Genomic DNA, 19,092 nt, shown 5'->3' on the forward strand with positions numbered 1-19,092 from the left:
TGTGCACGGAGAGAGACAGAGAATCTCAAGTTCGGTTTTGATATACAGGACAGTTCAGTGTTCTGCAGTCATCTGCTGTGTAGCCGTGCAGAATCTGGTTTAGACTATTCTTTTCTTCTTCCTGGTGGTGTTTTTATCTCTCTTTTTCAAAGGACAGGAGTTTCCTGAAACGTGTTCAGGGGCTTTCAGCAAAGAGGTGACGACAGTTTTGAACGTTTAGGTTCCAACACTGTCACGGAAAACAAAAGAGTATCAGAAGATTGCGGACAGGAAAAGAAAACACGGAAAGAAATTTGTTTCATCATGTATATAAACTGATATAAGTGAAGAAGCTTTTTACGATCGTACAGGAGAAGCATCTAGTATCACGAAATCAGGGTCCACAAGAGGATAAGGTCAACATCGCGAAAAAAGGAGAACGAAAAAAACAACAACAAAACAACAAAAAACAAACAAACAACAACAAAAAACCAACAAAAAAACACAAAAAAACAAAAACACCGCATTGTGCCAAGAAGTGTCATGCTACCCAGCCCAGTGAGCTCATCTTGACGGCTAATAATAAATGTTGAAAAGTCAACGGGCGTGTGTAAGCAGGGAAAGTGCGACAAATATGAGGACGTCCACAATCTGCATTCGCTTTTCGCTGTGGCTTGGTGTGGTCATTCTGCTCGTCTTGTGCACCCCGCAACTGGACGCGGCTGACCGTGAGTAGACTGCATGTTGTCACAGATGTTGTTGTTGTTGTTGTGTGTGTGAGTTTGCTTGTTCGTGTGTCTGTTTGCCTGTTCGTGTGTGTGTGTGTGTGTGTGTGTGTGTGTGTGTGTGTGTGTGGTGTGGTGTGGTTCTGTGTGTGTGTGTGTGTGTGTGTGTGTGTGTGTGTGTGTGTGTATCTATCTATTTACCTGTTTGTCTATCCATCTATGTGCCCATCTGTCTGTCTGTTCGTTTGTGTGTCTTTTTCCTCCCATCTCTATCTCATATGTGCGTGTGTGTATTCATTATTTGTCTATCTATATATCTGTCTTTCTGTCTATGAATCAATCAGAATACCCATTGATTTATGTATGTATGTATGTATATATGTCTGTATGTATGTATGTATGTATGTCTCCACCCAACCACCCAACCATTCATACCCCCTTTGCTGAAGACGTAGCGCTGATCTGTATGCACACCACGGCTGACACACAAAGTGAACCTGCACTACACAGCTCCCGTCCTCACTCTGTCCCTGTCAACTTGTCACCAGCACGACACACAATGACAAAGACAGCTTGTCACCAGCACGACACACAATGACAAAGACAGCTTGTCACCAACACGACACACAATGACAAAGACAGCTTGTCACCAGCACGACACACAATGACAAAGACAGCTTGTCACCAACACGACACACAATGACAAAGACAGCTTGTCACCAGCACGACACACAATGACAAAGACAGCTTGTCACGAACACGACACACAATGACAAAGACAGCTTGTCACCAACACGACACACAATGACAAAGACAGCTTGTCACCAGCACGACACACAATGACAAAGACAGCTTGTCACCAGCACGACACACAATGACAAAGACAGCTTGTCACCAACACGACACACAATGACAAAGACAGCTTGTCACCAACACGACACACAATGACAAAGACAGCTTGTCACCAACACGACACACAATGACAAAGACAGCTTGTCACCAACACGACACACAATGACAAAGACAGCTAACACGACACACAATGACAAAGACAGCTTGTCACCAACACGACACACAATGACAAAGACAGCTAACACGACACACAATGACAAAGACAGCTTGTCACCAACACGACACACAATGACAAAGACAGCTAACACGACACACAATGACAAAGACAGCTAACACGACACACAATGACAAAGACAGCTTGTCACCAACACGACACACAATGACAAAGACAGCTAACACGACACACAATGACAAAGACAGCTTGTCACCAACACGACACACAATGACAAAGACAGCTAACACGACACACGATGACAAAGACAGCTTGTCACCAACACGACACACAGTGACAGACAGCTTGTCACCAACACGACACACAATGACAAAGACAGCTTGTCACCAACACGACATACAATGACAAAGACAGCTTGTCACCAACACGACATACAATGACAAAGACAGCTTGTCACCAACACGACAGACAGTGACAGACAGCTTGTCACCAACACGACACACAATGACAAAGACATCTTGTCACCAACACAACACACAGTAACAAAGACAGCTTGTCACCAACACGACACACAATGACAAAGACAGCTTGTCACCAACACGACACACAATGATAAAGACAGCTTGTCACCAACACGACACACAATGACAAAGACAGCTTGTCACCAACACGACACACAATGACAAAGACAGCTTGTCACCAACACGACACACAATGACAAAGACAGCTTGTCACCAACACGACACACAGTGACAGACAGCTTGTCACCAACACGACACACAATGACAAAGACAGCTAACACGACACACGATGACAAAGACAGCTTGTCACCAACACGACACACAGTGACAGACAGCTTGTCACCAACACGACACACAATGACAAAGACAGCTTGTCACCAACACGACATACAATGACAAAGACAGCTTGTCACCAACACGACATACAATGACAAAGACAGCTTGTCACCAACACGACACACAGTGACAGACAGCTTGTCACCAACACGACACACAATGACAAAGACATCTTGTCACCAACACAACACACAGTAACAAAGACAGCTTGTCACCAACACGACACACAATGACAAAGACAGCTTGTCACCAACACGACACACAATGATAAAGACAGCTTGTCACCAACACGACACACAATGACAAAGACAGCTTGTCACCAACACGACACACAATGACAAAGACAGCTTGTCACCAACACGACACACAATGACAAAGACAGCTTGTCACCAACACGACACACAGTGACAGACAGCTTGTCACCAACACGACACACAATGACAAAGACAGCTAACACGACACACAATGACAAAGACAGCTTGTCACCAACACGACACACAGTGACAGACAGCTTGTCACCAACACGACATACAATGACAAAGACAGCTAACACGACACACAATGACAAAGACAGCTTGTCACCAACACGACACACAGTGACAAAGACAGCTTGTCACCAACACGACACACAATGACAAAGACAGCTTGTCACCAACACGACACACAATGACAAAGACAGCTTGTCACCAACACGACACACAGTGACAAAGACAGCTTGTCACCAACACGACACACAGTGACAAAGACAGCTTGTCACCAACACGACACACAATGACAAAGACAGCTTGTCACCAACACGACACACAGTGACAGACAGCTTGTCACCAACACGACATACAATGACAAAGACAGCTAACACGACACACAATGACAAAGACAACTTGTCACCAACACGACACACAGTGACAAAGACAGCTTGTCACCAACACGACACACAATGACAAAGACAGCTTGTCACCAACACGACACACAATGACAAAGACAGCTTGTCACCAACACGACACACAGTGACAAAGACAGCTTGTCACCAACACGACACACAATGACAAAGACAGCTTGTCACCAACACGACACACAGTGACAAAGACAGCTTGTCACCAACACGACACACAATGACAAAGACAGCTAACACGACACACAATGACAAAGACAGCTTGTCAGCACTGTCTAATTATTCTGCCACTTTGATCAGATCGTTCTGTGCAATAGCAGTGGACTGTCCATCCGTGACGAACGCTTACCGCTCTGTTCCAATGACAGGGGTGGGGGTGGGGGGTGGGGAGTGTCCATGTATGTGCGGAAGAGTGGCACTTCAATGTGTTATTGACTTTTTCCAATAGAGGGAACAGTATATCATTATGCTCTGTCAGCAGTGGTTATTGTCAACATGTGTCATGTTTCTCTTTGTTTGCTCTTCTATTTTTTTGTCGTTGTCGTTGAAGAAAAAGCAGCTGCTACAGACTGCTGCCTTTATTAATTTTATGCAATCAATGTATGATGACAGTTAATGATTCAGTACACCTGCTTTGCTCATGGCAAAAAAAAAAAAAAGGAAAAAAAGAGAAAAAAAGGATGGATGATGAAGCGGGTGGTCAGATTATTGGAAACACGACACTGTCACTATCTGATAGTCTGTATTGTCACTGTCACTATCTGGTAGTCTGTATTGTCACTGTCACTATCGGATAGTCTGTATTGTCACTGTCACTATCGGATAGTCTGTATTGTCACTGTCACTATTTGGTAGTCTGTATTGTCACTGTCACTATCGGATAGTCTGTATTGTCACTGTCACTATCGGATAGTCTGTATTGTCACTGTCACTATCTGGTAGTCTGTATTGTCACTGTCACTATCTGATAGTCTGTATTGTCACTGTCACTATCTGGTAGTCTGTATTGTCACTGTCACTATCTGATAGTCTGTATTGTCACTGTCACTGTCTGACAGTCTGTATTGTCTTCCTTTCTTCGGTCTGACGTGTTTTCACAATACCATTTTTCTTTGTGTGTGTCTGCCTGTTAGTCTGTCTTTCTGCTTACTTCTCTCTCTCTCTCTCTCTCTCTCTCTCTCTCTGTATGTGTGTTTATATGAGTGTGCACGCATGCGCGGTCGCGCGCGTCGGTGGGACGTTTTGAGAAATGCTGAACAGATTGACCTGGAATGTCATACACATGCATCTGCACATATTCATGGACGTATTATAGACATAGATATACTTGCCCACAAGCATAGACTCAAGTCGCTGATTCAAAAGTGAAGTCCAGTTATCTGTCTGCCTGACCAGTTGCCATAGTTATTTTCAGTCGACAGAATGTCGGTCTGTTCGAAGACCAACGGAGCAGTGGTCACAAGAATACAGTTCGCTCGCTATGGAAAGAAAACAAATCGCAAAATATGTTGGCGGTTTTCTTTTCGGGATTTCTTTTTTTTTTATTAATTTTTTGATGGTGACATTTAGCCGTACTTCATTGTGACTGCTGAGAATGGCGCGATAACAACCATAATGCTTCACGGAAATCAGACATGAAATAAAATATTGTATCAAGCACAGACGCGTCAGAGCAGTGGATTTGCCAGTGTCGTGATTACATAAGAGGTGGGGGTTGGGGGGTGGGGAGGTGAACAGAAAGGTGACAGGGAAGATAGCGATGGAGATAGTTCAAGTCTTTGTCTTTTCCAGTATTGTCACTTCTCAGCCTTCATTTTTTTTACCTTCTTTCTCTGTCTGTTCCTTCCGCTCTCTGCCTTTGTCTGTCTGTCTGTCCGTCTGTCTCTGTGTCTCTGTGTTTCTGTGTGTCTCATTCCTCTTTTTGTTTCTCTCTCTCTCTCTCTCTCTCTCTCTCTCTCTCTCTCTCTCTCTCTCTCTCTCCTTATTCCTCTCTTTTTCACCGTCTCCTTAAATTCTGATCTCCCAGTGTCCCTGGCTGTATTCCCCATGATATCCCCTTTCTCCACGTTCCCCTCCCACGTCTCTCTCTCTCATTTTGAACCTCCCACTTCACTGTCTCTGTATGCATTCCCTGTCTCTATATGCATCCCCTGTCTCTATATGCATCCCCTGTCTCTATATGCATCCCCTGTCTCTATATGCATCCCCTGTCTCTATATGCATCCCCTGTCTCTATATTCATCCCCTGTCTCTATATTCATCCCCTGTCTCTATATTCATTCCCTGTCTCTATATTCATCCCCTGTCTCTATATTCATCCCCTGTCTCTATATTCATTCCCTGTCTCTATATTCATCCCCTGTCTCTATATTCATCCCCTGTCTCTATATTCATTCCCTGTCTCTGTATGCATTCCCGGACAGACGTACAGAAAAGCAGAGGAGGGTGGCCAGACACATGACTCAAAGGTGCTTTGAAGAGAAACAAAATCCGTTCGGAAAATTGTTCAGACAGTGACGTTGAGAAACATTATTGAAAACAACAACATCAGCAACAACAATAATAGTAATATTAATGATCATGGTGATGATGATAATGATATAATGATAATAATGATAATAGCAACAATGGTGATAATGATAATAGTATTTTATGATAATGTTGATGATGATAATAGAAGAAGGATGATATATAGATTATATATATATATATATATATATATATATATATATATATATATATATATATATATATATATATATATATATATATATATATGCTGAAAGAGAGAGAGAGAGAGAGAGAGAGAGAGAGAGAGAGAGAGAGAGAGAGAACTCAGAACTCAGAACTCAGAACTGTTTTATTGTAGAAGGCCTTCTGACCCATTACAATGTTGAGCACACACCCCCCCCATCCCACACCTCCAGACCCCTTCCCACATCTCTCCCCCCCCCCCACACACACACACGCGCGCGCGCAGACTCGATTTTGTAAAACCGGGCATGCAAACACATGAATCGAAAATTCAAAAAGGTAAATGCCTTCCATCGTGAGCAAGTCCGCTTAAACATGTACGTTCGTTGTTTTAAATGTATAACAGAACAGAACTCAGGTTGTGCCCATTAACATAATAAAGCAGCACGACGTTTATTAGAGTGATAAATAAAGCGACCTAGATCATGAAGGATTTTTGTGTCATGCATTATAAATTCTAAACTTTTGTCAGAGGGATGTTTCGTGTACCAACATGGAATATATTTATGTCGCAGATCGTTAAGAGATTTACAGTAAAATAAAGTGTGTATCTCGTCTTCAATACCAGCGTTACATAGTGGACATTTCAGGTCGTTTGGACTGACGAAAGCAAATCTCATCTTGTGTGTACGGATATCCGAGGCTCCTATTCTAAATCTTATAAGCACATCTCTTATGTGTTTATTTTTAACTGCTGTAAAGTAAGATTCCAGTGATATGGATGATTTGAAATTTCGATAAACGCTGAACCTGCTGCTGCTGTGAAGATGTTCGTGCCAGTTTTGACTATGGCAATCGATCAGTCTTTGTTTGAAATCATTCAAGAATCCTCTTACATTTTCTACACCTTGATTTTCCCAAACAAAGCCGAATCCAAATTTATACAAAGTGTTTCGTACCTGAGATGCCCAGCACTCTTTGTCTTGATCACATAGCGATAGAAGCATTTTATAAGATTAGAGAGAGAGAGAGAGAGAGAGAGAGAGAGAGAGAGAGAGAGCGTACTTATGCGGAGACAAATAAAAGCGCTTTCACTCCGATTTTCCACATGTAGACATAACACTAAACCGAAAGGATAGAAGACGATACTCCTAAACACATGTAGACACAACACTAAACCGAAAGGACAGACTCCTAAACACATGTAGACACAACACTAAACCGAAAGGACAGACTCCTAAACACATGTAGACACAACACTAAACCGAAAGGACAGACTGCTAAACACATGTAGACATAACACTAAACCGAAAGGACAGACTGCTAAACACATGTAGACATAACACTAAACCGACAGGATAGACTGCTAAACACATGTAGACATAACACTAAACCGACAGGATAGACTGCTAAACACATGTAGACATAACACTAAACCGACAGGATAGACTGCTAAACACATGTAGACATAACACTAAACCGACAGGATAGACTGCTAAACACATGTAGACGTCAGGTCAGAGACTGGAGACTGTGACCGTAAAGAGGGAAGGGAGGATCGGGCTATTTTAGCAAAGAGGTGAGAGTTGAGGCCTTTGAGGCCAGAGTTGAAAGAGGTGAGGTGTTGAGGCCAGACATGAAAGAGGTGAGGTGTTGAGGCCAGACATGAAAGAGGTGAGGTGTTGAGGCCAGACATGAAAGAGGTAAGGTGTTGAGGCCAGACATGAAAGAGTTAAGGTGTTGAGGCCAGACTTGAAAGAGGTGAGGTATTAAGACCAGACATGAAAGAGGTGAGGTGTTAAGACCAGACTTGAAAGAGGTGATTGCAGGGACTTGACGAAGACCAGACTTGAAAGAGGTGATTGTAGGGACTTGACGAAGACCAGACTTGAAAGAGGTGATTGTAGGGACTTGACGAAGACCAGACTTGAAAGAGGTGATTGTAGGGACTTGACGAAGACCAGACTTGAAAGAGGTGATTGTGGGGATTTGACGAAGACCAGACTTGAAAGAGATGATTGCAGGGATTTGACGAAGACCAGACTTGAAAGAGGTGATTGTAGGGACTTGACGAAGACCAGACTTGAAAGAGGTGATTGTAGGGACTTGACGAAGACCAGACTTGAAAGAGGTGATTGTGGGGATTTGACGAAGCCAAAGGAAGAGGGGATCGTTCGCAAGCACGTGGGTCTAGAGACCCAGAAAGAACGGAAGTGGAGTAAGGGAAGTGTTTGGATCTGTGGGAACGAAGAAACAGAACAGGTATGGGGGTGATCACAATACGGAAGTAAAACAAACTCATTTGTTGAAGGAAAAAGACCAGTCCTCGTTTATTTTGTTCGTTTGTTTGTTTTTTCTTCTTCTTTTTTTCTTTTTTTTTTTTGGGGGGGGGGGGGAGGGGGCGCACGTGTGTGTGTGTGTGTGTGTGTGGGGTGGGGGGGGGCGGGGGGGCTCTACCCCCCCCCCCTTTTTTTTTTTAGTACCGTATTTTACCCACTGAAATAAACTTGTCTGTCATATAAATGTTACAGAACAAACTAAAGTGTCACTGAATACATCTGCTTTTAATGAAACCCATTTGTGACAGCTGGTGAATCTCAATAATTACAAACACGCACACGCACACACACACACACACACACACACACAATCTTTCTATATATCTTTTCTTTTTCTTTTTGTTTGGGAGAGGGGAGAGGGGAGGTGTGGGGGGGGGGGGGGCAGGGAAGACGCCCACAAGAGCACTTCCCCCCAAAATCCTGAAACATTTTTTTTTTTTGTTTACACACACGCGTACCTCTTGACCCCAACACCCAAAGCATCACAGCCGTTATTGAATGTCGAACGAACGTTGCCCATCTCTTGCACGGATGGCAGGATTCCATTTCCAGGCAGATGTCGATATTTCCCTTTACTACCTCTCTGCTCTTTATGCATGGCGGGTCCTTTCTCTCTTCTGGAGAGCGACATGGCGGTTTGAGGGCACATCTGAGGAAACAACAACAACAACAACAACAACAACAACAACACACACACACACACACACACACACACACACACATCGCTTGATACTTGTTGACGCAGTCTCTATAGTTCGGACAGAGAGAGAGAGAGAGAGAGAGAGAGAGAGAGAGAGAGAGAGAGAGAGAGAGAGAGAACTCAGAACTCAGAACTCAAAACGTTTTTATTCAAGGATTAAGATTTTAGGCATTGCCTATTCTTCCAATCTGTCCTTGCTAATCTACATAAATTACAAATAGCACACACATAAATGAAAGGAAAATGTTTTCATGCAGAATTGTATACATAATGAAGAAAACACCCCCCGCCCCCCCACACACACCCACATCCGTGCACACACATGCATACACACACTGACACTCGCGTGCGAGCGTACACACATACATACACACACACGCGCACACACACACTGACAGCACCCCCTCACTCCCCCCACCCCCACACACTAAGATTGACAGATGGATAGGACAGTGAGTCACACACACACACACACACACACACACACACACACACAGAGAGAGAGAGAGAGAGAGAGAGAGATGTCATCAATATGGAAGTTCCAGAAACATCCGGGTGTTCAAAAGGTACAGTATTGTTACTGTCTCTGAAATCTATGTTGGCAAGTGCAGCATACTGCAGTGACTACCACCATCACCAATATTACTTGAACACTTGTCACGATTATGATAAAACGAAATGAATAGATTATGCATGCATAAAAAAATAGAACTAGAGAAAAAAAAAGTAAAAAAAAAGGGAGGAAAAAAGAAAAAAAGAGCAAAACAAAACACGATGAAATAAGCAAGGAAAGAACAACAACAATGACTGATACAATAAATAAGACATAACTGACCCCTTTGTGTGTGTGTGTGTGTGTGTGTGTGTGTGAGAGAGAGAGAGAGAGAGAGAGAGAGAGAGAGAGAGAGCCCTAGCCCCCCTCCCCCCTCCCCCCCCCCACACACACATAGTAGACCCCTCCCCCTTCAATCTGGACATGGGAGACTAACCCCTGAAAGGGGATTTGGCCCACGGAATCGATGGGATGCACGTGTTAATGCACCGTGCACGTGCTGAACGTCAAACTAGTCCTGAAAAACCCACTACCTCCCCTTTTAGTTTTACCCTGGCGCATATCCCGCCCAGCACCTCCACCTCCACCCCCCACTCCCCGCACCTCCTCCCCTTCCCCCCTGATACCAACCAGCCAGACGTGCAGGTGCTAATTAACAGAATCTGGTAGTGCTCTGTGTGTGTGTGTGTGTGTGTGTGTGTGTGTGTGAGTGCAGGAGGGTAGGGTGGGTGAGCGGGTGGGTGGCTGGCTGCACGGGAGGGGGTGTAGATGGCATCTTTGACACGGAATGGATACAGATGTAGCTGAGGTTGTTCAGTCCAATCATTTCGTGGTTGATGTGCTTTGAAAAAGAAGAATAATAATTAAAAGAAAGAAGAAAAAGAAGAAAAGATAAAGAGAAGGACAAGGAGGTGTGGAGCAAAAGTGAGAGAAGAAGTTGAAGAAGAAAAAGGAGGAGTAGGAGTAGGTGGAGGAAGAGGAGGAGGAGGAGTTTCGATTTCAGTTTCATGACAGTGTCACAGCCTTCTGACTGATCCATATAGCTACACCACACCTGTTGACTGATCCATATAGCTACACCACACCTGTTGACTGATCCATATAGCTACACCACACCTTCTGACTGATCCATATAGCTACACCACACCTTCTGACTGATCCATATAGCTACACCACACCTTCTGACTGATCCATATAGCTACACCACACCTGTTGACTGATCCATATAGCTACACCACACCTGTTGACTGATCCATATAGCTACACCACACCTGTTGACTGATCCATATAGCTACACCACACCTTCTGACTGATCCATATAGCTACACCACACCTGTTGACTGATCCATATAGCTACACCACACCTGTTGACTGATCCATATTGCTACACCACACCTGTTGACTGATCCATATAGCTACACCACACCTGTTGACTGATCCATATAGCTACACCACACCTGTTGACTGATCCATATAGCTACACCACACCTGTTGACTGATCCATATAGCTACACCACACCTTCTGACTGATCCATATAGCTACACCACACCTGTTGACTGATCCATATAACTACACCACACCTGTTGACTGATCCATATTGCTACACCACACCTGTTGACTGATCCATATAGCTACACCACACCTTCTGGCTGATCCATATAGCTACACCACACCTGTTGACTGATCCATATAGCTACACCACACCTGTTGACTGATCCATATAGCTACACCACACCTTCTGGCTGATCCATATAGCTACACCACACCTGTTGACTGATCCATATAGCTACACCACACCTTCTGACTGATCCATATTGCTACACCACACCTTCTGACTGATCCATATAGCTACACCACACCTGTTGACTGATCCATATAGCTACACCACACCTTCTGACTGATCCATATAGCTACACCACACCTGTTGACTGATCCATATAGCTACACCACACCTGTTGACTGATCCATATAGCTACACCACACCTTCTGACTGATCCATATAGCTACACCACACCTGTTGACTGATCCATATAGCTACACCACACCTGTTGACTGATCCATATAGCTACACCACACCTTCTGACTGATCCATATAGCTACACCACACCTGTTGACTGATCCATATAGCTACACCACACCTTCTGACTGATCCATATAGCTACACCACACCTTCTGACTGATCCATATAGCTACACCACACCTGTTGACTGATCCATATAGCTACACCACACCTGTTGACTGATCCATATAGCTACACCACACCTGTTGACTGATCCATATAGCTACACCACACCTGTTGACTGATCCATATAGCTACACCACACCTGTTGACTGATCCATATAGCTACACCACACCTGTTGACTGATCCATATAGCTACACCACACCTTCTGACTGATCCATATAGCTACACCACACCTTCTGACTGATCCATATAGCTACACCACACCTGTTGACTGATCCATATTGCTACACCACACCTGTTGACTGATCCATATAGCTACACCACACCTGTTGACTGATCCATATAGCTACACCACACCTTCTGACTGATCCATATAGCTACACCACACCTGTTGACTGATCCATATAGCTACACCACACCTGTTGACTGATCCATATAGCTACACCACACCTTCTGACTGATCCATATAGCTACACCACACCTGTTGACTGATCCATATAGCTACACCACACCTTCTGACTGATCCATATAGCTACACCACACCTGTTGACTGATCCATATAGCTACACCACACCTGTTGACTGATCCATATAGCTACACCACACCTGTCTGACTGATCCATATAGCTACACCACACCTGTTGACTGATCCATATTGCTACACCACACCTGTTGACTGATCCATATAGCTACACCACACCTGCTGACTGATCCATATAGCTACACCACACCTGTTGACTGATCCATATAGCTACACCACACCTGTTGACTGATCCATATAGCTACACCACACCTGTTGACTGATCCATATAGCTACACCACACCTTCTGACTGATCCATATAGCTACACCACACCTGCTGACTGATCCATATAGCTACACCACACCTGCTGCAAACAAAAACAACAACAACAACAACAACAAAACCAGATGCCTGATCTCCGAATAAACCCAACGTGCTGATCCTGCCTGGAGAACCTGCAGAAAAAAAAGAACAAAAGATGCAGACTGAGTTGTAAAGGAAATATCATCTCGGACGGTAAACTTAAATGTGGCTCGCACTCCAAAGAAAGAGGAGGAGAAGGAGAAAGAGACAAAGAAAGAGGAGAAGAAGGAGAAAGAGACAAAGAAAGAGGAGGAGAAGGAGAAAGAGACAAAGAAAGAGGAGAAGAAGGAGAAAGAGACAAAGAAAGAGGAGGAGAAGGAGAAAGAGACAAAGAAAGAGGAGAAGAAGGAGGAAGAGACAAAGGAAGAGGAGGAGAAGGAGGAAGAGACAAAGGAAGAGGAGAAGAAGGAGAAAGAGACAAAGAAAGAGGAGGAGAAGGAGAAAGAGACAAAGGAAGAGGAGGAGAAGGAGACAGAAACAAAGGAAGAGGAGAAGAAGGAGAAAGAGACAAAGAAAGAGGAGGAGAAGGAGACAGAAACAAAGGAAGAGGAGAAGAAGGAGAAAGAGACAAAGAAAGAGGAGGAGAAGGAGGAAGAGACAAAGGAAGAGGAGAAGAAGGAGGAAGAGACAAAGGAATAAGAATGTCGTTAGCTGGGGTGGTATATTTGACAAGAATAGCCAATAACTCATTGAATGTTTGGAAACTTTGTTACTCACTTATACATTGTCACCAACGTGGTGATGTCTTTAAGTTTTTTCCCTTCTCTTTCGCTTCATTATTTTTTTCTTTGATAAATAAAATAAAAACTAAGGGTAAATATTACAGTTACACTTCCATTTGGTGCCTTGCTCATTTGGTTAAAATACGGTTGCTTGATTTATTACTTTCATGTTTGTTTTAGTCTGTTTAAACAGGGGCCTTCTTACCCGAAGATGCACATCAACACTGACTTAAAATAATTATCATCATAGTAATAATATTGCTGCTGTTACTGCTGCTGCAGTCACTACTACTGCTGCTGCTGTTGTTACTACCACTACCGCCATTTTTGCTTCTTCTTCTTCTACTATTACTACTACTACTACTACTACTACTACTTTTTCGTATTCTTCTTACTGCTATTGTTTCCACTATCATAATTATCATTCTTTTCATCATAGGTTAGGAAATTTCGATCGACACATTCAAAGACATCAGTGAAGTTGACAAAGCTTTACTACGGATGCAATTTTATCATTTCAGTCGAAACCACATTTTGCTGTGTATAGTTGGGAACCACACACACACACACACACACACACTCTCTCTCTCTCTCTCTCTCTCTCTCTCTCTCTCTCTCTTCTGCCTCTGTCTCTCTCTGTCTCTGTCTATGTCTCTCTCTCTATCTCTCTCTCTTGTACCCGTTTAACACACGCACGAACGTACAAAACGATAACACGATGAGCAGACTTCGTCAATCTGGAGGTCATCATCACATGGCAAGGCAGACGTAAGAGGCATTTCGTGGAAATAACTTGAATCTTGATTATTCCTTTAACTATCAAGCATTCCCTTTAAAAGACAAGACATTTTAATGTTGCACTCGTTCCCCCAAATCCTGCTCACCATCTGAAATCCAACGTGAAGATTAGCGATCATCCCTTATCAGCAAACTCACCACTGCTTTCCAACAAGTGAGGCAGAGAAGCTTAGGGCATGGGGTTCTTCTTGTGTGTCTTAATTTGAGTCGGGTTCCATCACGTAACCAGATTTATGACTCTCACACGTGGGTGTTCCCCGTCGAAACCTGTAGACGATAACCGTGCTGATTGTGGTGTCCTGTCGGAGTTCAGCTCTGATCTGTTCTGTCTGGGTGAGTCTCGTTCCTTCCCCTCACCTTCTTGCTTTTTGACAATCCCCTGTCCTCTTCGTTGGCAGCCAGCGTTTGTTTGTTGTGTGTGTTAGATTGGTTTGTATGTAGTAGGTACTATTTTTGTGTGCAGTTTTCTTTTGCCTTTTTGTCTCTTGGTGCACGTTACCATTGTCATGTCACAATGAGTGAAGGGGACAACATTGTAATGGCGACTAAGTGGGTTCAGGTGTATTTTACACAATTTCGTTGCATATATATATATATACATACATAGACATACACACGTATACATAAAAAAAATATTTAATTGTTTCGCAGAATGTACTAAAATCTATATGACTATGTGGTATGTCTCTCTTGAAACCCACCTCATTGTATTTGTCTTTTGCACTGTGTCAGACCCAGACCCATAAACACACACACACACACACACACACACGATGAGCAAAGTTTGTCGATGATGTATGCACTGTAACATTTGATTCCAAAGGCGGTAGGCTTCGTTAAAGAAAAAACTGACTCAGAGCATAATCTGTAAAGAAGTGGGACTGTGGTGTTGCTTTCCCTTTCACAACCTGCCCGGCATCATTTTAAGCCAACTTTTGTCCTGGATGAGATCAAAGATTCCATAATCTTCATAGACTGTGACCATGTTGAACTCACTGGTGTTTCCAAGATGCGAAGAAGGTTAGCATACGATTCTGTTTGCCAACAGTCTTTAAGATGTGATTGAGCAGGTTCCTTTCCCGTCATTGCTTTTGAAGTTCTTGCATGTCTGTGGAATGCCAGCGATTATTGTGGGTTGTTTTTGTTGTTGTTGTTGTTGTTTTTTAATGTTTCTTATCATGTTTCAGTTTGCGAGCATTTTCATTCTGGTGCCACAGTGTGGAGGGCCGACCACAGAGGATTAGAATATCAGAGACTGAGCGGTTCACTTGTTGTGTACTTCGTCTCTGTTATAAACGTTCACTTCAGTTTTCATATATACTTCATATATATTTAATAGTAAAAATGGTAATAATAATAATATCATCATCAACATCATCGACGTAATCAAATCATGTAACATAGTTATATTACTTATATAGAGCAGCCCAACACTCAGCTTATATCACAGACTGACATAAGTTTACATTTGGGCCAACAGCAAAGTGAGAGCTGTATTATCAATGGTTTCTCCAGTCAATGGGAAACCATTTACAGCTTAGTCTTTTTGTGAAGGACTATGACCCCAAACTAGGAGGCAAACTTGCACTGGCTCTTAGTGCTGCAGCCTTGTGGGCTAGTTAGCCTTTGGGAACCATCCCAACGCCGACTGTCCTAAAACCCTCTTGGCCGAGAGAGTGGGGATGTACTTGGGCAAGACACTCTCCACTATAATCAAATTCTAGCCCAAATAGTCGGAACAGCAGTTGCCTCCTCTGCTGTTCTGATGGTCATAGTCGGTCACGACTGACTATCATATATAAAAAATGGAGCAGCCTCCATATGTAGTGGGTTCCAAGCGCCTCTTATGAAACAATACACATACAACTGTCCATAAGGTATACGAAGCACATGAAGACACAAGCGAAAGAAGAAAAAAAAGACTTATTCCTATTGTGAACCTTCAACAAAATGCATTACCAAACACGAATTGGACTGACTGCTGCTCTCGGTCTGTTCAATGTGGGTCTGTCTGTCTGTCTGTCTGTCTTGCTTGTGTATGTTTGCGCGTCCCCCCCCCCCCCCCCCCCCCCCCCCCCCCCCCCCCCTACCCGCCCCCTCTCTCTCTCTCTATATATATATATATATGTGTTTGTGTGTGCGTGCGTGTGTGCTTGAGAGAGAGAGAGAGAGAGAAAGAGATAGAGAGAGAGAGAGATTCTGAAGAAGAAAGGGGGTCAGGGGTGGGGAGAGACTCTGTGTGTGTGTGTGTGTGTGTGTGCATGCGTGTTTGTGTGCGTGCGCGCGCGCGCGTGCGTGTGGTGTGTGTGTGTGTGTGTGAAATAAATCTCACACCATCGCTGGTCTGCGCAGTGTCCCCATCCATCTTCAGAACAAACAGCCTTGGCTCAGTGTCACGGATGAGTAAGCCAGGCGGGCAGGGAAGCGTGCTTTACCTCAAGCAGATCATTATCAACGGCCAGATTGATAACTGAGAAGCCTGCAGTGGTTCTGCTTTGTATTGTGTTGTATTGTATTGTATTGTATCGTATTGCATTGTATTGTATTATGTTGCATTGTATTGTATTGTGTTGCATTGTATTGTATTGTATTGTATTGTATTGTGTTGCATTGTATTGTATTGTGTTGTATTGTATTGTGTTGCATTGCATTGTGTTGTATTTCATTCATTCCATTGCATTGTATTGAATTGAATTGGATTGAACACAAACACGCACACGTTCACTATTCTTCAAGCGCCCCCACCCCGCCCCCTCTCCCTATTCATTCTCATCACCCCCAGCACACACACACACACACACACACACACACACACACACACACACACACACGTTAAACAACATGGATAACGTTTCACAGCCGTACGCGTGCCCACCCACCTGGCTCGATAAACAGTCCATACAAACTGTTTTCACCAGTCGAAAAGAAAAAAAACGGAAATAAAGAAGGAGAGGCAAATCCGTCATTGTTTTCCTTGAGGCGTACGTCCAGCAACACCCTACCACACCTCAGTAAGCATTAACTGTCATGGGTATGTATACAAGCAACCGACCGTCCTGTCCAAAGCCAGACCGCCCGCAGAATGCTAACCACCACCGCCCCTCCCCCCATCACCCCCCACCTCTCATTCGCTACACCCAGCCCTAACAGCTAAACTCCCCGCAATCCCACGACCATCAAAACCAGTTGTGGTCACAGGAGTCTGGACCTGCTCCTTCCCTCACGAGGCTACCAGAGACTCATCAGCTGACTCCCCCAGGGGTGCGTTCAGGACCGTTATCTGTTTGGACTCTTGCTCTCTTGGGGGTGAGGCGGGGGGCCGTGGGGGCGGGGTGGGGGTGGGGGACAGAGAGGGAGGCGGGGTGAGGATGGACGCATGCTGCTGCTGCTTTGGTGAAATGCTTTCTCAGCAATTTGGTGTAAGTGTTGTGGCCGAGGTGTGGTGTGGTGTGGTGTGGTGTGTTGTGGCCGAGGTGTGGTGTGGTGTGGTGTGGTGTGGTGAGGTGTGGTGTGGTGTGGTGAGGTGTGGTGTGTTGTGGCCGAGGTGTGGTGTGGTGTGGTGTGGTGTGGTGTGGCCGAGGTGTGGTGTGGTGTGGTGTGGTGTGGTGTGGTGAGGTGTAGTGTGTTGTGGCCGAGGTGTGGTGTGGTGTGGTGTGGTGTGTTGTGGCCGAGGTGTGGTGTGGTGTGGTGTGGTGTGGTGAGGTGTGGTGTGTTGTGGCCGAGGTGTGGTGTGGTGTGGTGTGGTGTGGTGTGTTGTGGCCGAGGTGTGGTGTGGTGTGGTGTGGTGTGTTGTGGCCGAGGTGTGTTGTGGCCGAGGTGTGGTGTGGTGTGTGGTGTGGTGTGTTGTGGCCGAGGTGTGGTGTGGTGTGGTGTGGTGTGGTGAGGTGTGGTGTGGTGTGGTGTGGTGTGGTGTGTTGTGGCCGAGGTGTGGTGTGGTGTGGTGTGGTGTGTTGTGGCCGAGGTGTGGTGTGGTGTGGTGTGGTGTGGTGAGGTGTGGTGAGGTGTGGTGTGTTGTGGCCGAGGTGTGGTGTGGTGTGGTGTGGTGTGTTGTGGCCGAGGTGTGGTGTGGTGTGGTGTGGTGTGGTGTGTTGTGGCCGAGGTGTGGTGTGGTGTGGTGTGGTGTGGTGAGGTGTGGTGTGTTGTGGCCGAGGTGTGGTGTGGTGTGGTGTGGTGTGGTGTGCTGAAGGTCAGCGTCAACAGAATAGAATTGGACTGAATTCAAAAGAATATTGTCATAAAACCTTAATTAAGGTTTTTAAGACACAGTGAAACACTAACATGAGCATATTGATAAAAGAAACGGTCGTGAACAAATTTGGACAGCCTTGGCTGTCATTCTTTTAATAAGATCAGTTAACTAGGCTTGGCATTTGGACAACATATCTAATTATCGGTGTGTGGGTGGTGGTGGATGTGGGAGTGGTGGACCTTTTAGCCGTCTTTGATTATGGAACTGCTGTGTTGATGTTGATGATGATGATGTCTGCAGTGAAGAACTGATGTGCTGATATTGATGATGATGATGATGTCTGCAGTGAAGAACTGCTGTGTTGATGTTGATGTTGATGTTGATGATGTCTGCAGTGAAGAACTGCTGTGTTGATATTGATGTTGATGATGATGTCTGCAGTGAAGAACTGCTGTGTTGATGTTGATATTGATGTTGATGATGTCTGCAGTGAAGAACTGCTGTGTTGATGTTGATGTTGATGTTGATGATGTCTGCAGTGAAGAACTGCT

General features: G+C 44.5%; 1 protein-coding gene across 1 annotated transcript in view; it reads left to right on the forward strand.

The window, feature by feature from the left end:
- The first annotated feature begins 576 nt into the window (after window positions 1-576).
- Window positions 577-19,092, forward strand: part of LOC143282554 (neuronal acetylcholine receptor subunit alpha-10-like) — a 335,088-nt gene continuing 316,572 nt past the window's right edge. Inside the window, exon 1 of the mRNA XM_076588240.1 lies at window positions 577-707. Within this exon, the coding sequence (XP_076444355.1) occupies window positions 614-707 (94 nt within the window). The 5' untranslated portion in view covers window positions 577-613. The remainder of the gene's footprint in view (window positions 708-19,092) is intronic.

Source organism: Babylonia areolata, chromosome 5, assembly GCF_041734735.1.
Source record: "Babylonia areolata isolate BAREFJ2019XMU chromosome 5, ASM4173473v1, whole genome shotgun sequence".
Lineage (NCBI taxonomy): Eukaryota > Metazoa > Mollusca > Gastropoda > Neogastropoda > Buccinidae > Babylonia > Babylonia areolata.